This window comes from Acanthopagrus latus, chromosome 22 (genome assembly GCF_904848185.1).
Source record: "Acanthopagrus latus isolate v.2019 chromosome 22, fAcaLat1.1, whole genome shotgun sequence".
Classification (NCBI taxonomy): domain Eukaryota; kingdom Metazoa; phylum Chordata; class Actinopteri; order Spariformes; family Sparidae; genus Acanthopagrus; species Acanthopagrus latus.
The window spans coordinates 17,988,491-18,010,424 of record NC_051060.1 but is presented as its reverse complement, the minus strand read 5'-3'; the positions used below and the strand labels follow the sequence as shown (position 1 = coordinate 18,010,424).

Sequence of the window (21,934 nt, the reverse complement as noted above, 5' to 3'; positions counted from 1 at the left end):
TTTTGTGAGAGAACATACTTCAGGGTTCTATAGAGAACCCATAACAATCCTTTTTTTTTTTTTTTTTGTCTTTCTGTGTTATGTATTTGTTCCGTCTCAAATTCTGGCCAACTGACACATCTCTCCTGTCCCGTACGTCTCTGGTCTTCTTTCTAACCGTGTCCTAACTCGATATCTGCTCACTGTTCTGGCTCAGGGCCGTGTTGGCGCTCTTATCACGGGAAGATGTTCCGCCCCTTTGATCTGTCGTCCACTGACAGCGTCCTCCTCAGTCACTCGCTCGTTGGATTTTACGCGCAGCACACTCGCACGAATACACAAGCACGTGCACTCAAATAGCTGTTGGGCATTTTCTTTTTTTCGCCCGCGGATTAAAAATCATTGATGTCGAACGTGATTGATTCTCTTTGTAAGGTTCTGGGACAAAACTGATTTCCTCGCGGTAACAAAAACAACGTCCCGCGCTTTGAAAGTTCCTCTGATGAATGTGTTTATTTCATCTGATTAGTAGAAAAATGGGACTTTCGGCGAAATAACATCTGACGTATTGTACTCGGCGGCTCCTCGGTGCTCTCTGGTCAACATCCAGTGATTGATCATTCGAAGGGGATTTTGAGGGGGGAAAAAAAGGAAAGTTGGATATGCTGGTTGGCCGTCATTCCTTTGTGTTTAAGTAATGGTTTATACAAGACAAATGACTTTTTTTGCAGGCAGAAAAGCAAAAAAGACAACGGCAAGAAGAGGGGTGTTCATCCAGAATGGTCAATCTGCCAGACTGTTGCTCTGTAGCATTAAAATTAGCAGGCTCAGGGATCAATTTTGACTTATACACCATATAAAATGACAATCATCAATTTAAGATGACATGAATTCAATCTTGGATAGAGGTAGAAAAACATGATGTACACTCAAGTATCACTTTTTCTCTTCTAGCTCTCTCTAAAGATCAAATTTTTTCTGAAGGAGGGGGAAAAAGTGCCCTCACGACCACGTTTGAGCGAATGCCGTCAGTCAGTCTCTCTCTGATTCATTAGTCCTGAGAGAAGCTGCCATCAGAAACACTCGTCATGTGAAGCATGCAGGGGAATACAAAGTGGATGAAAGATGCCTGTGCGCCACTTTCTCCCTCTGTTTCCTCTCCTCCCTCCGTGTGTTTTCTTCTCTCTGTCCTTTTTACTCTTTTAATTTGGCCCCTCTGTTTGTTTTCCTTCATTCTTTCATTAGTTGAAAAAACATAGCAGGCATTCCAGCTGTAATACCAGTGAGATTCAGTATCAGTGTGGGGATTCGGACGTGTGTGTGTGTGTGTGTGTGTGTGTGTGTGTGTGTGAGTGTGTCAGCGGCTAACAGAGAGAGAGAGAGAGAGAGAGAGAGAGAGAGAGAGAGAGAGAGAGAGAGAGAGATGGCAGTACACTGGAGACATTAAGCATTGCCTCATAATGATTCATCCCTGTGCTATGCGTGTGCATGTAGGCAGCCACACAGGGGCATCATGGGAAAACTGGTGATTCCTAATGAAGACATTCGGTCTGACTGTGTGCTGCAATATCAGTTTATTTATTTACTTGTTTTACATTCACATTACAAACATCAGAAGAGCCATATTACTGCACGCACCCTGGACTCAGACTTGGTAATTGCACAATAGCACCATGACTTTGACCATTTCCTCCATTGCACAAGAGCTAAGCTGACAATTTGGCTTCATACACATTTTGGCAAATATTGAAAGATGTACAATTATTTTAATTCACACAACCCAAAATCACAACAGTTGAGGAAACTCAGGAAAACATAAAAAAAAAAACAAGAAATATTTAATTAAATTTGAAAGCTTAATATAAGACTGATCAAAAATATTTACATGATTTAACTCTAAATCAACCCATCCATCCACCCATTAGCTACACCTGCTAATTCTTAAAAACAAATGAGATACATAATATAAACTCATAACCATTTATACATTTACAGCGCAGCATGAAATTTAAACTAAAAATTGTTAAAAAACAAGTAAAACTTTAAACAGATTTGACATACATTTGGCCGTACATCTACCAGCTTGTAAGTCATTTAAAAACACTCACTAAATTATGTTCAGTGATAACAGATGTCATTTTATATTGTACAGCCAAAAAAGTTGAAGTACTCACAAGAGCAAAACATCAAAATAAAGATGATTTTTTGGTCAGTAATCTTTACAAACTTTAGAAACCTCTACTGAGATATGCGGGATGGGAGATGTATAAAAAAGAATTACTGAAATCTGACAAAAATAAACTAAGTACTGGTATGGAAAAGTAAAAGAAAAACAAAAAAACAAAAACATCTGAACGTGGTAGTCCAGGATTTGCTGTGGTATGACATATTGTAAACTGCTGAGGTTTCAAGGCCTCATCTTGATGTTTGACCTCTGCCGTAATATAGAGTCTTTTATCTGGGTTTTTTTATCACCACTGACAATTCAGCCGGAAGGATTTTTGCATTCTCACTAAAAAATGGAAAGACCGTCTCTGTGAAAGTGTGTCTGATGGTGTGTATGAGTGTGTTCTCACGTAGGTCGAAAAATGACAGTATGCCTTTATCATAATCTAGCTGCACTCTGATCTTTGTGAGTAAAATGCAGGCTTTAATTATCACATCACCCTCTGGAGTACGTTCATGTATTTCACCGCATCCATACATGTAGATGCTCCAGATCTTATCATTCATCAGATCCTTAGCAGCCACACCGACACCATAGAAACCCTCCACCTCTACATCCCAGCAGTGTTTTCCAGAGCTAAAGCCTTGAGAGCCAAGAACAGTTGACGTGTTCAACCTTTCTGGGTCGTAAGGATCTGGCTGATCCTTGTCACTTTTTGAACGAGTCATGTTTTCTGATATAGTCAACAGTGAGCCGCCAGTGTTGGGGTCCAGAGATACAGGAACTTTAGAGAAAAAAAAAGAATAGAATCAAAAGGCTTGAAAGTTTACTGAGATTTGTATTAAGGTATATGTTTTACTGAAGGCCTTAAAGTGTTCTCATCAAACTACCTGGTTTGGTGTGGTGTTAAAGTTTTCCTAAAGTTACCTGTATGCATTACTGTAGATTAAAATGTTAAAATACGGCGAGGCAGAAATGACGTTGCTTACAGTATTGGATCATATTCTTCATCTTCATCCAGACTGTGAACGACAGGTTCCCGAGATGTTTGGCCTCGTCGATCAGGGCTCCTGATGGGGTCTCTGGTTCTGGCAGGTTGCACTGGGATCTGAAAGGCGGCGACACGTTACCAGTCAAATGTTTTAAATATCCATCCTCGGTTGAATTTTTGCTTGGTCCTGAGGTGCAATTACCTTAAAGTTATGATCACTACAATATTCTTGTTATCAGACTGATTTTATTATGCATGGCTAGAATTTCTTCCTCTATGGCTAATAAAAGTATTTACAGTACATTTATAGGTAAGAAGATAGTAGTTAAAGTACTATAAACACGTTGACATGTGAGGGAGTTACACCAGTGATCCAGGCAGTCGAGTCACAGCACATCATTGGCCGTTGCCTTTTCAAAATTAAGCAGTGAAAATTGGTTATTGAATCACTAATGGCATACCTGCTTCTCCCCCGGGCTTTCTAATTTCTACTGTTGATCTTCCAATTTGATAGTGATAAAATGAGTGTTTCTCAGTTTCTGTGTGGTTTATGTGTCAAGGTACCCGGCAACCTAACCCTGAGATGGAGGTGAGCACGTCATTACAAATGACTTTTGTCATTCATACTGCACTCACTCAGGCCTTCTTCTCCACTAAGTTTGCTCCTGAAAATGGATGAAACTGGTGCTAAATAGAAGTTTTGTCTAGTAGTAGTTTTTCTTTATTATTACTTTTTGCAATATAGTTTTACTGATTTGAACTGAAGATAGGAGATATGAAGCTTTCTTACTTTTACGGTTACATGTCCACAATATAACCCACAGTGATATGACCTGACTAAAACGGCATGATAAGTGATCTGCTACTACAATGCATGTAAAGAACAATTTTTACTTAATGCATGGGGAATATCCAGAAATTAAAAGCATAAACCACTGACTACCTCACCATTTTCCCACATTGACCCGCCATACTAGGTTTTGACGTAGTCTTGTTCAGGACAGCTTTTCCACCTTCAATCAAGCAGACCACTAAGCAGTTGTCCTCTCCATTAAACGTGGTTTTTCCTAACACAGTAGATGAGACAGTCCTAATCTACTATCAGCCTACTCCTGCAATGTTAAGGTTAACTTTAAATGCTGACTTTCATCCAGCTGTTCATTGAGAGTGTGTGCACAGAGAGGAACTTACTGCTCCATGGTGGATTTGACATTCTGTCAAATAAAGAAAGAAAAGATACAAGTCAATGCCTCTAATTTGACTAAATATTCAATGTCAAGATCAGAATACTAATAAGTTAAATACCAGCATAAATGAGATGTCATCAGCCCTCATCTCCTTCTCTATGGTTTCAACTGACTTTGTAAGGGAGGAGATCTCTGCAGTCAGATTTATAATCCTGATCCTCATTGCCTCAGTCTTGAGCGTCGCCTCTTTCCTCACTGCATCAACCCGAGCAGCCTCTTCTGCTCGCAGGAACTGGTAAAGCTTCTGAAACTCCTCTTTGATCGTCTTCTCCGTCTGCTGAGCCTGGAGCTGAGGGGAAACAGTTTGACTTTTGGACCCAAGCATACAACAACATGCTGCTTTCTGCCTCCACAACCATGACGCCTGTGACTTACCTTGATGTGGCTCTTCATTTTATCACAGTTGAGTTTTTGTTTTTTAAATTTGCCCAGTTTGGTTTTTAAGGTCATCAGTTGAACCTTGAGTTGGTTCTTCGGGGACATCCAGTAACACATAGTAAACAGTTTATTAGATACACAACACATTTACCTCCTATAATAAACATGCATTATGAAGAATTCTTCCTCTCTCAGTTGTTTTTATTAAAATATATATATTTTCTCACTCACCCTTTGGGCTTCTGCTGCCTCATTGACGGGGACGAAGTTGTGTTTCTTATGTTTTTGTGAATCCCGACAGATCAGACAGACGAGCTGCTGATCGTCCTGACAGAAGAGCTTAAGTTCCTCTCTGTGCAGACTGCAGAACTGTTTAGAGTTAGCTCTCTGACTCCTCTCTTGTCTCAAGGCATCAGACAGGTTCCTCAGTGCCAGATTACGTGGCGGCTCACCCACTGGAAAGACTTTCTTACAAACAGGGCACGAGTGCAGTCTACTCTGTCTCCACCACTCCTGAAGACAGGACTTACAGAAGCTGTGACCGCACAGCAAGATAACAGGATCCTGAAAGATATCGCAGCACACTGGGCAGGTGCACTCCACTTCAGATGGTGACACGTTTGCAGCCATTCTGTTAATTTCTCCTGTGGCTGTCCGGTCTTTCTTGTCTCAGACAGACAACTTTACTTTCACTTTCACAGATGTTCTGTTATTTGCTCAGCCACAGCTCAGGTTCGGTACTTCTTGAAGCAAATACTTCAAACAAACACTCATAAATTCCCAGTAACAAAAATAAAAGTGCTACTTACGGAACTTTTCTCCTTATTTTTGCATACAAATTATCCACCACGAGCAGCCTTTGGTGCTGTGACTTCTTCTTGTTTGTCCAAGAGAAGTGGGAGGAGTTGCTTTTTTTTTATTTTTATACCTCTCCAGTCCTGTCTTACGCTTATCCACCCTGTAGTTACTATGTAACTAACAACGGCTATCACCCCTCCACTTTCTAGATATGTAAACCAAGAAGTCAGTCTGTAACTGTGAAGGAGTGTCCAGAGTACACTGCAACCTCCAAGGTGAGGATTATGTAGCTGACACTTCTGCTGTCCATGGTCCACTATCATAGATTCTTTACCTCGTAATAACTGCTGATTCATCATTCTGCTATGCATATACATACCAGCCACATGAGGCATTATATGAATAATAATAATTGTGGACTCCATGCATGTTTGGTAAAAGGGTTTATGACACATAAGTTGGGAACATAAACACAACTTTGACTCTTTTCAGCAGTTAAACAGACATGAACCTGAAAAAACTAAGGCAGCTCTCTCAATGACATGAAATGCATTTGACTTAATGTACATTTTGATAGTGAAGTAAAAACAACCATTTTCGTGAACAAAACTCAGTGAAGTAATCACACATTCACCTCAGAATAGGATTTTGATCAGTAGACTATCTGTAGAAATTCAGTTCAGATATGGAAAAACTTCCCAAAAATCGGGTAAAAGTTATGGAGACAGGAACAATTCCAACCCTTATTAAAAGTATTTACGTAATTAATGACTAAAAGTCTATATCCTTAAAAACAGCTGATGTATAGAATCAAGTAATAACATTTCAACAGGTCCATGTATTTGGCCATGGTTTTACAAGCCTGTAAATAATCTAAACATTTAATGAAATAGGTTAAATTTTGTTAAAACAGATTCTTCAGTGAGTATACGTCCACAGAGTTGGGGTACACACAAGAGCCGCATTAAAACAAGAAGTTCCAAGCTCCAAAAGCACAGCAGCCTACATTTCCCATAATGCAAATCAAGAGCATTTCTCATCAGCCTGTCCGAGCCTTTTAAACTTCTCGCCTTCAGTTTGTAATGCAGGCTGGTAGAAACTGAAGCCCAACAGCAGAGGTGACACTCAACAGACCAAGATTTATTTATCTGTGGTGAAATCTGACAGACATAAACTAAATATCAAAAGAAATATTAAACTTTCATACAAACTGTCACACCTGATATGGCAACAAGTTAAAGATTTGCAAAGGCAGCTGAGTAGTTTGACCTCTGCAGTAAATCACAACGGTTATCCGGGTTGGTTTATTTCCACTGACATTTTAGCCGGAAGGATTTTTGCACTATCAGGAAAGTACGGAAAGACTATTTCTGTGAAAGTGTGTTTCATTGTGTGCAAATTTTTTTTCCTGTCAAGGTCAAAAAATGTCAGTTTTCCTTTGTCATAATCCAGCTGCACTCTGACTTTTTGGGGGAACAACTCTTTAGATATAATTTCTCCACCACATTTGCCGCCTGTTGGCTTAAGCTCATGCATCCAGACGTGGCAGTTACATATATAGATGCCCCAGGGCCCAGAGGTTTGATTGTTGGTTCTAGCAGCCACACCGAGAGCCCAGTAACCCCCCACCTCCACGTCCCAGCTGTGTTTTCCAGAGCGAAAGCCTTCCGAGCCGAGAACGCCCGAGCTGTCCAGCCTTTCTGGATTCGCAGGGAGCGGCCGACTCTTGTCACGTCTTGTTGAACGGGTCGCCTGTTCTGAAATAGTCAACAGCGAGTCGACAGTGTTTGGGTCCAGAGTCACGGGAGCTTCAGATAGAAACGGAAAAAAGAAAAGTTTATCGAGATGTTTATTAAAGTGACAGTGAAGAAGTCATTACAGTTTATCGGTTGCCCCTACATGCTACCGCACACTCAAATGTCCGAATATGGCGATGCATAGCCAACATAACATTGCTTACTGTAGTGGACATCACTCGCCATCATTGCCCAGACTGTGAACAGCAGGTTCCCGAGGTGTTTGGCCTCGTTGATCAGGGCTCCTGATGGAGTCTCCGGTTCTGGCAGGTTGCACTGTGATCTGAAAGAATTGTTGCAAAGCTGTAAATGCCTCACAGTTATCATCTTTACAATATGGCTCACATCAAAACAATTTTATATATTATTCATGGCTGTTATTTATTGTTACAGCCATGTATTTACAGGTGATGGCTTATAATTGTTGATAGGCCACACAGAGGGGAGATTTAAAGATGCCGTAAGCGCTGTCATCATTTTGGCCTCCCTCCTCCACACGTTACTACATGAATGGGTGGCTGCCAGAGGGATACCAGAAAATGTATGTTCTCTTTTACTGCATGAGCGGGGGAGGAGAGACATCATGTTACTGACCAAACACTCTATAACAGTGATTACTGTCGGAATATAGAGCTAACAACACTTATTTCAGTTTGTTAAAAGATATTACTTACAGCTGCTTTAAGATTTATAGGAAGGGATTTCAAACCGGATGTTTTACTTTTTTGAAGGTTAGCTTTCCCACATTCAGTCAAGCAGGGAGCCTTTTTTGGGGGGATGCATCCAGGACTTTCTCCCCTCACAGTCGATGAGAAAGTCCCGGACTACCATCAACCCACTGCGGCAATTTAGAAGTCGACACTTTGAAATGCTATCAATTGGCTGTGCTTCGATGTGTGAACAGGAAGCAACTTACCGCTCCTTAATGGATTTGATATTCTGTCAAACAAAGAGAAAAAAAGAGAACTCAGCACCTCTAATTTAGTTGAATATTCATTATAATGTTCAGAACATTAGTTGATTACTGAGTACCAGCATGAATGAGTCGTCCTCGGCCCTCATCTCGTTTTCGATGGTCTTGATTTTGTGTGAGACCAAAGACATCTGCGCGGTCAGATTTAAAATCCTGATCCTCATTGCCTCAGTCTTGAGCGTCGCCTCTTTCCTCACCGCGTCGACTCGAAAAACTTCCTGTGCTCGCAGGAACCGGTACAGCCTCTGAAACTCCTCTTTGATCGTCTTCTCCGTCTGCTCAGCCTGGAGCTGAGGAGAAGCAGTTTGACTTTTAGAATGAGGCATACATCAACACGCTGCTCTCCGCCTCCACAGCCATGACGTCTGTGACTTACCTTGATGTGGCTCTTCATTTTATCACAGTTGAGTTTCACTCTGTTAAAGGACTCCAGTTTGCTTTTTAAGGTCATCAGTTGAACCTTGAGTTGGGTCTTCAGATAGAATGGACACACAATTAACTATACAGCAAACACAAAAGTTGAAGTCAAAGTTTTAGTCAAAATAATTATTCTCTCAGATTTTGAGCAGAGGTGGGATATTAAGATGCTAATTGAGTATTTAGTGTGACCACAATTTGTCTTATACAGATGAAAAACATCTCCTTCACATAAAGTTGAGCTGTGCCGTGCATGATCATACTGCAGGTGATGGCGCTGGGCGAGCGGCAGGACAGAAGGTATCTGGATCTCCTCATGGCATCCCAGTGCATTCACATTTCCTGTGTTTGTTGTCTGGAGCTTATGCATATCCATACTATAACCTGATCGCCACCATGAGGTACACTGTCCGCTACACTAACATCAGCCAGCTGATCACCAGCACCACGCCTTATCATCTGCCAGGTGCAGTGGACACCAGGATTCATCAGTGCTTCACCAAAGTCTAAGGCAGCATCATGGGTGAGCATTTTCCCATGCAGAGCTTCCTCGTTCCTTCCTGCAGTCAGCATGCCGAGTGCACTCTCTCTCAAAACTTTAGTGACGTCTGTGGCGTTGTGTTGTGCGACAAAACCGCACACTTCAGAGTGGCCTTTCATTTCGATCGGCCCGAGGCACACCTGCGCAATAACCGCGCTGTCTAATCGGCCTCTTGATATGCAACGCCGGTCAGGTGGATGACTAATCTTGACAGACAAGTGCTCAATAACACGGATTTAACAAATCTGTTTCCATGCTCATACAAAAGTCTTAAAACCTTTACTTCAACGAGCAATCCAGTGTTGTATTTGTATTTTTGTTGAGTTTACACATATATTTGCTCACTCACCCTTTGGGCTTCTGCTGCTTCGTTGACGGGGACGCAGTTGTGTTTCTTGTGTTTTAGTGAATCCCGACAGATCAGGCAGACGAGCTGTTGATCGTCATGACAGAAGAGCTTCAGCTTCTCACTGTGCAGACTGCAGAGCTCTTCAGATGCCGAGTCAGCTCTCTGACTCCTCTCTTGTCTCAAGGCGTCAGACAGGTTCCTCAGCGCCAGATTACGTGGAGGCTCACCCATGGGAAAGATTTCCTTGCAGACCGGGCATGTCTGCTGTGTGCTCTTCCTCCACCACTCCTGAAGGCAGGACTTACAGAAGCTGTGACCGCACAGCAAGAGAACGGGATCCTTAAAGATTTCACAGCACACGGGGCAGGTGCACTCCACTTCAGACGGTGATGCGTTAGCAGCCATTCTGTTAATTTATCCAGCGGCTATCTGAACTTTTACTTAAAGCATTACCACAAGCAGGTAGCTTCAGACTTGCTGTAACTTCTCCCAGTTCTCCGCGTGAACAGGGAGGAGTTTTTGCTTTCTGATCTCTACCCTGTGCAATGACTGATTACACACTCACCCGCGAGAGATAAAACTGCTTATCTAATTGCCTTCTGTGTCACAAAACGGCAGACCTACTATAGATCATATATAACCTTTGAACACCTGAACGAGTTGGAGGTAGAAGCAGCACTGAGCTGAAAAAGTGCAGACACAAACAGTGTGAAAGTTAACTGTTTTCTATGACTAACAAAACTCAGACTTTTTAGAAGGGGGGTGGTATTCTCAGTTGTTTTACACATTTTACTATTGCGACAGATTGGAAACAAGCCAACACTTTGAAATTCCACTTTATTTCAAATGGAAACCAACAGTGAGCGCAACCAGGTCATGAAAATAGTTTGGAGGAGCACACACATCAACTTACATGTGTATGATTGAACATGTTGAGAGATTTCAGCCAAGGCAACCCAGAAAACCAACGCTACATTTTTTATTCACAAACGGAAATGTTCTGGATCACTATATAACATTTTCTCCTGGAACTTATCCTCTACTTAAAGCAACACTGTGTAGAATTTCGCATCCCCCCCCCACAGTTTCTGAGTGCGACACCACTGTTGTGAATACAAATCCCCGGTCTGTAACAATTTGACAGATGTAATGTAGGTGCTGGTATTCAACTCTTGTAAGATCTCTCATCAAGGCGAAGCTGTGGGAGAGAGGCGAGTAAGGTCAAATAACCCGCAGGAGCAGACGGGTACAGGATTTCAAATCAGTCCACTGCAAACCTGTAACGTAGCACACAAATCATTCACAGGTTCATTTTACAATCTCTGTGACACAGCATTACGTGTAAGGACTTTCCTCATGGCACGAGATCATATTGGATGTTTTATTTAACCTTGTTTGTGCATCTTTTTATTCACAGTACTCTCACACATTAAGGTGCACACATCAAATCCCCAGCGGTGAAAATCACAAGTGATTCGACCCTTGACCGCTGCAGCGACAGCGATCAACGACTAACTGGTTTAACATGACAGCACGCACCACCGCGTGGCCTGCTGGTGTGGCTGCTCTTTACTTCCTCTCCTCTTCTCACCGTCTCTTTTTCACACACTTTTTAAACGCTTAAATGTAACGTATATGGTCTCTTTTAGTCTGTTGAACCCACACAACAAAGATCAATATAGATATAAGGTGAGGTGTAGAATATAGATTTTATTGTTTCTGCACCAAAAGGAGGGAATCAGACACACTTCTGTTGTGACTTTTGACATGAAAGTTGCCTCAAGAGAAGAAACAGCATTTTGCAGTTTTCCAGACCCATCAAACACACTCCTATTTACATTTTGTGTGGTACGAGGTAGAGTTTAAATGCTGATAGAAAAGAAAAGAAAGAAAGAAAGAATGTGTCTCTCAGTGGTTCAGTTTGGTTATATATGGTTTCCTGTCAGTACGTAAAAACCTCCGCCATCAGTATTGGGGTTATCTATCAAACCTACAGTCGATCTCTCACAGAAGACAGCTCAGTTACATAACGCCGCTCACGCAGCATATAGACTTTTCCCACTTACATTCCCTGCGCTGCTGTAATTATTAGGGCTGTGGATAGTGGTGCGGGGGTGGATTCTTGTGAGACTGTTCCTATACTTAAATATTATGTCCATAACCATAAAACATTCAATCCACATAAAGCCAAGTGTTCTGGATCTGGCCACAGTAGCCTCCCCAGGGTGGCGCAGTAAAACCGCCCTGAGCCGCCATTAGGTGGAGGGAGCTGGAAGAAATACTGGACAGAGGCTGGGACCGAACGAGCGCCAGAGCACAGCTGATGGTAAACTAATTTTGTTGGTACGTGTTGTGTTCACACACACACACACACACACACACACAGTGCGGAACACACAGTACTATACCGTACGTGAGGAGTCTCTCAGGACGGTAAATGTGGGACAAATCTCTCACTCTCTCGCTCTCTCCCTCTTTCCGTCTCTTCCCTCAACTGCTCTCACACTCACTTGATCACCATCTCACAGAGTAAGGCATATGCTCCATCATTTGCCATGAGGGACAAAAGACTGGGAAGAAATTCAGCGAGACACTGTAGCACTTCTCTGCAGACTCTTGGAGAGAAGTGCCGTGTGTTAATGTTCAGCTGCACAGCTTTCCTCTCCGTGAAACAGAAGAAACATTATACGAGTCTAAATCTGGACTCGATATTCAACGTATTTTGAAGGAAGAGACGAAAACATCAGTTGCGTTCTTTATGTGATAAATTGCTCAAGTTATATGCGAGCGGGGTTTGTAGAAGCATTTGTCAATAGTTTTAAGAAGTTCAGTGTCTTAATTTGAAATTTAAACAGCTTTTTCCTGAAGGTTAGAAGCACATGAGACTTAAACCACTGACTGTTGATCTGATGGGAGAGCACAGACATCATTTGACTGCAGTGATCACAGGAAGCACACGTAGAAACTTTTCAAATGAAGGAAAAAACACAGTTAAAATTTGTGCTATACTTGTCTTTTACTGTATTATGTCTGTGTCCTTCTGTCACTGGACACTAATAGAGAGTCAGCGAAAAACAGTTGTAAGTGTAACCGGAGCGGCAGCTCCTCGGCAGGACATTACAGGAATTTACGACGTGTTAAATGTTTCCTTTGTTCCTCCCTGTGGCAGCTCACTCTGGCAATTAGGGAAGGCAGCGGCCTGCAATGAGCTCATTATCCCCCCCTCCCCTCTCTCTGTGTCTTCATCCAACACCATTGTTGTGCAGAATTATTTGACGGATTTGTGTTTCCTGCGGTAAATCATACGATACGCGTCGTGACCAACACCATTTTAACGTGTTCATGAATTCATTCTGATTCATGGATCTTTGTCTCGCTTACGGAAACACAGAGAGGCATGCATTTCACTCGTGCGCCACCGTCTTTAAAACCAGAGATTGATTTAATATCACTTTTGTTTTCCTTTCAATATTGTGGTAAAAAAAAAAAAACTGAAACCCAACCGTGGCACTTTGCCAAAGTCCAAAATGCCAACAGACTTTTTTTTTTTCTGCATACTCCTGAAATAAACCCCTTGCGCCATTCCATTTGGCAAACCCATTTGGGATGGAGGGTGGGGGGCAGGAAAGGGAGAGGTATAGGTTAGCTGTAGTAATAATCATAAATCACCTCTGAAATGCTGCCATGTCACATGCCAGACTGTGCCACTAATGACCAGCCCCATCTTTCACCGGGTATTTTTATCTGTGTGCCCTGACACTCGACTTCTGGAAGCGTCCTCTCGTTTTACGTAGTCAGCACCTCGGCCCGGCCTGAGCACAAGTTCCTCACATATCTATAAATACCAGCCAGCTAAATGGCATTTTCTATCACCCACCCCCTGCTTGGCAAGAACCAGGAGCTCTGTGACTTGGCAAAGGGACCCACAGTCCTACGCCACTAAACATCTTGGGGCTTAGCCCCCCACCCCGGCGTCACCCTCCAGAGAACAGCTGGCTAAAAAAATAGATCCATCTGCCACTGCCTTCAAATTCCAAAGTGGTTGCAGTTTAATTAAACAAGTTGAAATCAGTTTTCAGAAGTTTTTACTAAGAAAGTGGCACACATTCGCACGCTGGCTCTGTTTACGACAACCTGTAGGATTCATGTCTGACACGGCAGCTGTAGTTGAAGCATCAACATAGATTAGTGCTTGTTGACTCATATAAACGCTCACACACACACACACGCACACTCTCTCTCACACACATCAGAAATGCACAAACACCTGTACATGCTTCCTTTGTGCAGAATGTTCTGCCAAGTTTTTTAAGCTTGCTGACATGTGGCACTAGAGACTGCAGGTCAGCGACAGCTTCCTGCTATTTCGGGCTCTGTCACAGCTTGAGGTTTTAATTTATTCTGCCAGAATGTGTCAATCACTGAGCAGCAAGGTCCAGGCCTGAGGTCTGTGCTGCAGGAGGGACAGGGAGGCAGGAAGACCTTATTGATAGAGTCAAACAGGACTGGAAACACACCGATGTAAACTCATCTACTAATTGGAATTTCCCAAAATCCTTCCCGACAAAATGTGTTCATACTGATACTGAGGAGCAAGCAAAACTTATTTTCAAGAGCGGGAAGCCAGTATAGTCTCCTATAGTGACTCCTATAAGATGGCTGTGACATTTGCTTGAAAGGTGGGTGGGACTCGGGAGTGGCTGCACGTTATGCCCCCTCTCTGACGCTCACTGATGGCAGGTCTAATGGCCCTGAAGCAAGAAACATTCTCATTAAACGGGTTATTTTGAGGTGGCACGTACGAGTAAGTCAACACAATGTCTACACAGGCTGTATACCAAAAACAGCACGTTACCAGAGCAGCAGCTTCTGCCTCCCGTCAGAGTTCACACATGATGTGTTCAGGGACAGCAGTCTGTGCAGGTCACTTCCTTTTTGTTGCTGCTCAGATGCCAATACACAGCCACTGAAGTTACAAGCATAAAATGGAAGGAAATAGACCTGATGCCTATAGGACATACACCCTACGTAGACAGGTGCAATGATTAAAAAGGAAACTGTTCCATGAGAAGTGCGTGAGACAGATGACAGATTATAAACGCAGCTGTAACCAGGGCCTCCTCTGAGCAATTTGGGGCCCCGAGCAACATTGTCCACCGGGGCAGCACCACCACGCTGGCTACCGTCTAGTTTAACCAACCAATCTGTCCCTCCACCTTCCCTATACAGGCTTTTCCCTCCTCATGTTTCTTCTCCTCCCTTCCTCCTTTGCAGCTGTAATGATTACTACAGCTGCTAGAGGTCACCGCCTAACAATCTATGAGTTGTAAAGAAGCTGCTTTCATTTTCACCCGACATGGTCCTGATGAGGACAGGCTCGTTCCAGCAGCGCGCAGCGAATACGCCGATCATTATTCTCCCTCTCTTCTCTGTCTTGACTGTTTGCCATACCAGCGTCTGTCCACGGGCCATGCCACCGGTGTGAATTCGACTCTCCGGACGCCGTGCCAAGACACACACGCGTCAGTCACCATGTGATGTCATGCCTGACTACGCGCGGCATCACATGACTTTCACGGGGCTCATCCTCCGTGATTCCGCGCGCTGAAGCTCAGTTGTAAGTGTCACGTCGCAAGGACGACAGACCGGAGCTCAGTTCTCTCCGCTGACTCTGTGTGGAATGTGCATCCCTCCCTAATTTCACTTGGGTGTCCTCTCAGGGTCCAAAGGCAGCTGCGCAATGCAAAGTGATTCTTCTCAGCCTGTGTCTGCTGATGAGCTGATAGCCCGTCTTTTGTCACCTTCCACCCAGTGCAGATCTCACTGGTAATGTTTGTCATTACAGCTGATGGACTGGCTGATAGGCTTCACACTGACTCACAAACTAAATATTTATTTCCATTCAAAGATATAATTGGTTGCAAATGTGACAATAATTTTGCACGAGATATAGAAGGATGCATATACTCCAAAGGTAAGTTGCATTGTACTGTTGATCTTTGATTTTATGTTTCATCACACCAAGTGGCAAGAAAAATCTGTTTCCATTGTGGTGGGAAGCCAGAGAGGGATCATTTCCATACACTACCTCGTGAGAGTAATGTCAGGCTTTAACACAGGAGACCGCTGTTGGTTTCCACCTCATGGTTAAAAAAGGTGTTCTGAAAGCATGACCAGAAGCTGATCCTTAAACTTAGCCACGTGTTTGTTATTGACCAATCCCTCCTTGCCTTGGTTACCGTTGCTAGGTCGGACAAACGTGACAATAACGATAACGTTGGATACTTTCGGGGGTGTCAGACATTGTAGCTTCGAGAAGCCTGCAGCAAGGACTCCGGTATGCAATGAAAGGATATCTTCGCAATATTAAGTTTTATGAACAAGGCTAAATGACGCAAATTGCGGCCAAGTCATACCAGTCTGAGGCCACACATACTTTGCGTAGAGGCCAAGGATGACAAGATTATCAGTCAACATCGCTCCGGCGCTGCCAGGTTCCCTTCTGCCCTTCTTGAGAAACTCTGTGTAGTTATTCCTGACCACAGACCACGGTGCTGACCGTTATGTTGCGTTGGCTAGCCAGTGAGGTAGCGAGGTAGTTAGTGTTTAGCTAATTTTAGCTAAGCTGAGATGTGACTATATACAATGGGATGTGTCTGTGACGATTGTGGCATCAATATAATATGACTTTGACTTACAGTTTTATATTTTAACCACCACGCAGCCTAATCCACTCTTTAATATTGGACAACATTTTTCTCCGGATATGGAAATGGAATAAAAACCAAGCCTTCCGCATGGTCGGGGTGTCGAGTGGAGTAGCTTTTAGAGATCCTCCATTAACATATTTTAACCATCTCATTAATCTGATCTCCTGTTTAACTAACATAGACAAACTTAGCCCACAGAACACAAGTTTAACAGAAAACAGGAAAGTTGCCACAGAAATGGGTCGGACTTGGGAAGTGTCATTGTTACCATGACAAAGGAGCTCCACTGACCTTAACGGATTCGTCATTTTAACCGACACCGCAACCCTCCCTCACACACATCCACATGGTTCTTGCGCCTAAACCCAACCAAAACATAACCATCGCGTTGTCACATCATAAAACTGATTTATTTAAAACTGAGGGTTTTGAGAGGCACAGACGAATGATCAGAGGATTCCTCCAAGTATTAGTCTAAACTTTGCGGTCAAACATTGTATTTTTGTCGTTTAATTTGAAGGACTTGCTGCCTAATGCCATGCGGTTTGCAAGACACTCACCAAGCCTCCACTCCGGCCACGCTCGAACTCGCTCTCCCCCCCAGTATTTGACAAGATACTGGCAACCCATAGTTGAGTCTTCAACGAAAAACCCAGCCACTAATGTGTGGGTGACATCACTAATACTGAATCCATGTTCCCCGGCACCCAATTAAACAGACACATGGAAAAAGAAAATGAATAGACAGAGAAATGAAAGTGAGAGTGAGGGCAAAAAGCTGCACTGAGGTAAGAAAATTAATGTGACAGCCTCCTTTTCACTCCGCTCTCACTTTTTCATTCCGCTTTGCCAGCATGTCAGTGGCTTTCTCTTCCTCTGTGGCTCGGCCAGCTGATGTGCCAGCCAATGCCGCAAAGAACAAACTTTTTTTTTTTTTTTTCTTTTTCAGTGTTTGCGTGTGCGATGCCAGGGAAACTTTGGCTCTTTTCTTTTCCACACAATGATACCAAGAAGCCCTTTGAGTCGCGTAAACAAAATGCATTTGTGCGCACGAGAGGGCCGGAGAAGCGAGGGGACGGGAGATGTGCGCGCCCGTTCTGTGTGCATGTGCGAGTGATTGTCAGCGGGATCTATAAACCAACAATCAGGGAATCAGTCGCAGAGGCTGCTGACATCATCATCCCCAAATAAATTACAGCATGGTAAAAGAGTGCTGGTCCCAGGCCAGCGGGATCCGACGGTCCCAGAATCCATAATCCATAACAAACATTCAATTTTTCAAATAAACTACACTCCGGGGCCAAATCTGTCATCTTTTTTTTCAGGGGGCCACTGTGGAACAGCGCCGTCTGACTTCGCTCTCACAAGATTTATTTGAGTCATGCTGATTTTATGTTTGTTATTGTGTTTTGTACACCCAGCATGTTTTCTGGCTTTTATTAGCGCGAGTTGTTCTCCATGTCTCTGTCTCCAGCTGTATACAGACTGAAACGGCACCGTGCTTTCCTTCTGTCTGCCATGTCCGCTCTGATATTTGTATTACTGTATATTTCATTACAATAACTGTTTTCAAGTGACTCTCTGTCGGGGGCATGTTTAAACTTGGGTAACTTATCATTTGAAGTCTGCGTCCTCCACAGTGCAACGCTTATTTGAAGTATTGTTTTGTTTATTGAGAAAGCCTTTTTTTTTCTCTTTCTTTTCTGGTAAATTGAATTCTTTCTGGTACAACTTACATTAAAAACACCAGTGACAGTCTTGTGCATTGTCAGTAATGTCTTCCCAGACTTAAACAAATCATTTTCGAAAGAATGTTGAAGCTTTGAGCCTTTTATGAACTTACATCAAATACATTTTAAATTCACAAAGCTTTGAACGGTGAGTGAAACACGCTCTCTTGTTAATATGGTGGAAAGAGAACATGTAACTTTGTTGTCTTCCGTTTGTTGGGTTATGAGCCTGTCAGAGGCAGTCTCCTGTCTAAAACTGCTCTTTAATAAATTATTTTATTTTTGTTTCATTTTATATTTCTTGTTGTTTTGTCAGTCATGAATGTGGATGAACAAAACCTTGTCCCGTGTGTATTTGTGTGTCACCTAACCCGAGAAAGACTTGCAACTGCATCCAAAGACATTAATGGAGATCCTACAAAAATACAAATTACATATTTTTGAATTGTTAAATACTTTATATAACATTACAATAGTCGGAATATAACGATGGCATACAGTAGGGTCGACTAGCCAAAGTGTTTTTGTCATCAGGTTTTGCTCGCACTTGTGGAGTCCATGCCAGTGTGCCCGCATGCTCTCAGTACAGAAAACAAGTACATATCAGTTACTAATATATTCAGGAATTTATGGGCACTTTTCTACAAACGGCCCTCTCTTTTTCAAATCTAAAAAATAAAAAAATACAATTAAATTAAATTGAAGGACTACAGGGGATGTCGGGGGGACACTCGACCTCAGTTTTCTCAAAATCCTGGCTGCGGCCCTGACAGTCGCCTGACAAGAACCAGCTGTGTCCAGCTTTCATTGAAACAATTGATGTAGCCTTTTTGTTTGTTTGTTATCTTTGAGTTTTTACGCTCAAAAGCCCACGGCACGTTCACGAGGAGCACGGAAGCATTTTCCACATGCAGAAATATTAACAGGGGAGTGAGGAAAAATGCTAGAATAACCTGTTGGTTTGTGCGCTACAAAGGCTATTTATCATTATCAGGAGAAAATAAATAACATTCACAATTAACTGAATGCTTACATGTGTTGTGTCTGTTTTTCTAATAGAGAGAGAGAGAGGTGCATGCTGGTCAGTGGGTGCATGTTGTTTTTGCTCTGATGGAATAAATAAAACTGTGAGCTCGTCATTTGGGCCAAACTATTAATAAGAATGTCAAGAACCCCCCCCCAACCCTCACCCCCTCCCTCCTGAACCCCATTAGTCCTTTGGACACTTGCCCAATAGTGTCCGCATGGCAGCTGGACGCATGCGCAGCAGCCACGGGTCTCAATAATGAAGTTGAGCCTAATGCCTGTGAACAGCCTGGTGCTCAAACTTGGACGCGGACTGAAAATAATGGTGTTTCCCGCAGAAGCGAGCGGTCCCGCCACCGAGACCGCGAGCCGGGACCTGGCTTTGAGTTTGTAAATGACTTCAAATCGAGCGTGGACAAACTCTCCGGGCTTGTTTTTATTTTTTGTGGGGTGGGTTGGGGGGTGGCGTGGTGGTGGTGGTGGTGGTGGGGGGGGGGGACTCCTGTTGGTAATGGCCAGCAGCGGCTGAGGTGTTTTGAAGCCAGTCAGTGACAGCCTGCTAACAGCAGGGAGAGCTGTGCGGCGACCACACTGCATTCGATCATGAGCGTCTGTGAGGAGTGAAGGAGAGCTGGGAGCTGATTTCTTGCCGGGGGACGACACAAAAATAAATTTTGACACAGGTAATGTTCACTTTGATTCTTCACTGACAGACAGTTGGAGATCTCTGACTGTGTCCAACATCAGCTCAGGGAGCGTCCGTGTGGCCGCGACTCCACCACAGCCGCTGACTTTCATTCAGTCTGATGCTATTGGACGAATTGTCTAATAACAAGCGAGACATTTAATTTATTTCAAGACGATTCATCATCCAGTGACAAAATCTCTCATTTTTAAAATGTTCTACTCATGACAATATCGTGATTTTTCGTGTGCGTAAATTGGTGTAGTCCGGCTGTTCCATGCGCATTCACGCGTTTTTTGTTTTGTTTTGTTTTTTTCAGAAGCGATGATAATAATATTTACGTTTGCGTCACTTTCTCGCTCACTTTGGGATGGAGTCCAGACTTCATCCTCAGCAATATGAATCTCTCCTAAATGTATTTTATCCTCCTGTTGACTTTCAGGTAAAGACTTTGCTGTTTAACGATGGACGGAAACTTAATTTAACATCAATTTAAGAAGCAAATTTAGTTATAAGAGGCTTTATATTGGGAGAAAAAAAAAATCTAAAATGATTTGCTAAAATTAAACACAGTATCTGGAGGATCTGACCGCGGGTCAGTGTGGTCTCCACGTCTTTTTCACCCAGATTTCATCACACGCGGCGGAATTTGTGCGCCAGCGAGCGTCACATCCTCCGCTGCGTCCGCCGCTTTTTCTCCCCATCTCTCCTCTCATCCCACGTGGAGTTTGTGTTTATATTTGATATGTAGGAAATGGGAATCTTAAACCACGGCCGGGCTCCGCAGGGCTTGAATGGCCCCTGGCTATTGGCCTGCCCCTAACTACATGACAGGTTACGCGCCGGCTCAAAATCTGATAGGCCATACTGCGCCGTAATCCATACAGATTAGATTTCACATTAATGGTCTCATAGTTAACCAACGCGCATTAATGCGCAGGAAAGATGGATGGACTGGGTTCAGTCCTGCACACAGAGAGGATAAAAATAAACCATTATTCTGGCCTTTTTTATTATAATTTTTTTTATTTTGTTTATACGAATTGAGTTGCAGCTTTTTAAAAAAAATTCAAAACAAACGCGTAATATTCAAGTTATTTAGAAAAGTTTATTATTTGAAGAGGAAAATATAACGCAGTCTTCCCGACTGCCCGTTTTCTGTCTTTCAGAACATATTAAAATGTTTCTAATGCCGTTTTTTTTAATGATTTCCTTTCCTTTCCGTTTTTCTGGTGGTAATTTTGTTTAAAATTGTGACGTTTGGTTTTATTGTTTTATTCCATTGTTCTCTCGCACCACTCGGTTATCTGAAACACTGTCTATTAACCAGTTTAACTGCCTATAAGGCTGCGTTTTACAGCGATAAAAGCCCAGTGGAATTTAGTCCGGAAAGATTCAAAATTAATACCATCCGGTGTGCGAAAATAAATAAATAGATTTACACACTTCTTACTCTAATTCCCTTAAAATTTCCTCCCAATTGTGCTGAAAAATATATGAACCTCTGTAAAGGACGATTTAATTTTATTTTGACAGTCACTCCTTTGAATATAAATGTGTCTCCTCAGTATCTGCTGCTGAATATAATTCAGATGTAAAAGATTAGACGTGTGTCTGCATGTTTCCTGTGAGGACAAATAAAATCGTTGGCTCTTTAACAAAATAAATATGAATTAAGTAAGACTGATCTGTGCTTAAAAATACAAAATAAAAGCTGAGTCTGACTGACTTCTCTCTGCAGCAGCAGCAGCCGTCTTGCGGTTTGCTCCACACACTCTCCTCTCTGTGGCTTTAATAGCAGCAGATTACACACAGTGTGGCTGTGCAGTCCACTTTCCAAACCCTCCGCCGTCCCATATGTGTTTCTTATGTCGCTGTCAGTAGCCGTGGAGGGAAATATAATTCTCTCTTCTGGGACGCTGAAGGAAATGGCAGGCATTATTGATTCACCCAGCAGTGTCAGGTAACTACTGGGTGAGTTCAGGGCCGCGCCGGGCACTCATGTGTAGTGGGACGTAACGCAGGAGAGGTGAGCGGGCCAGAGTAGGAAAAGCAATTAATAAAAGGTTTATTTCGAAAAAAAAAAAAAAAAAAAAAAAAAGCATGACAGTGTAGATACAGGATTATTTTTAAAAGACTTATTCTAA

At 42.8% G+C, this 21,934-nt stretch overlaps 3 protein-coding genes across 6 annotated transcripts in view; 1 reads left to right on the top strand and 2 right to left on the bottom strand.

The window, feature by feature from the left end:
• Positions 1 to 1,534: 1,534 nt before the first annotated feature.
• LOC119012917 (zinc-binding protein A33-like) lies at positions 1,535 to 5,671 on the bottom strand. The gene is made up of 6 exons (XM_037087138.1): positions 4,994 to 5,671; positions 4,760 to 4,855; positions 4,443 to 4,673; positions 4,329 to 4,351; positions 3,136 to 3,254; positions 1,535 to 2,930 (listed from the first exon to the last, which is right to left on the bottom strand). The coding sequence occupies exons 1-6, from the start codon at positions 5,390 to 5,392 to the stop codon at positions 2,434 to 2,436; spliced, it is 1,365 nt and encodes a 454-aa protein (XP_036943033.1). The 5' UTR covers positions 5,393 to 5,671; the 3' UTR covers positions 1,535 to 2,433.
• Positions 5,672 to 6,679: 1,008 nt separating this feature from the next.
• Positions 6,680 to 10,194, bottom strand: LOC119012918 (zinc-binding protein A33-like). Its single transcript, XM_037087139.1, has 6 exons — positions 9,637 to 10,194; positions 8,706 to 8,801; positions 8,389 to 8,619; positions 8,273 to 8,295; positions 7,521 to 7,639; positions 6,680 to 7,368 (listed from the first exon to the last, which is right to left on the bottom strand). The coding sequence occupies exons 1-6, from the start codon at positions 10,039 to 10,041 to the stop codon at positions 6,851 to 6,853; spliced, it is 1,392 nt and encodes a 463-aa protein (XP_036943034.1). The 5' UTR covers positions 10,042 to 10,194; the 3' UTR covers positions 6,680 to 6,850.
• A 9,413-nt stretch (positions 10,195 to 19,607) lies between these two features.
• The window catches only part of eya4 (EYA transcriptional coactivator and phosphatase 4), a 46,972-nt gene continuing 44,645 nt past the window's right edge, over positions 19,608 to 21,934 (top strand). For all 4 annotated transcript variants that reach the window (XM_037087172.1, XM_037087170.1, XM_037087167.1 and 1 more), the window contains exon 1: positions 19,608 to 19,785. The gene's annotated coding sequence lies outside the window, so the exon portion shown is untranslated. The remainder of the gene's footprint in view (positions 19,786 to 21,934) is intronic.

Excerpts from the sequence above, each read along its gene's own strand:
- LOC119012917 (XM_037087138.1), bottom strand. The coding sequence starts at position 5,392 with ATGGCTGCAAACGTGTCACCATCTGAAGTGGAGTGCACCTGCCCAGTG. Across the intron at positions 4,674-4,759 it reads AAATGAAGAGCCACATCAAG|CTCCAGGCTCAGCAGACGGA; the intron begins GTAAGTCACAGG and ends GTTTCCCCTCAG. Across the intron at positions 3,255-4,328 it reads GTCAAATCCACCATGGAGCA|ATCCCAGTGCAACCTGCCAG; the intron begins GTAAGTTCCTCT and ends GCCGCCTTTCAG.
- LOC119012918 (XM_037087139.1), bottom strand. The coding sequence starts at position 10,041 with ATGGCTGCTAACGCATCACCGTCTGAAGTGGAGTGCACCTGCCCCGTG. Across the intron at positions 8,296-8,388 it reads AGGACGACTCATTCATGCTG|AATATCAAATCCATTAAGGA; the intron begins GTACTCAGTAAT and ends TTTGTTTGACAG. Across the intron at positions 7,640-8,272 it reads ATCAAATCCATTAAGGAGCG|ATCACAGTGCAACCTGCCAG; the intron begins GTAAGTTGCTTC and ends CAATTCTTTCAG.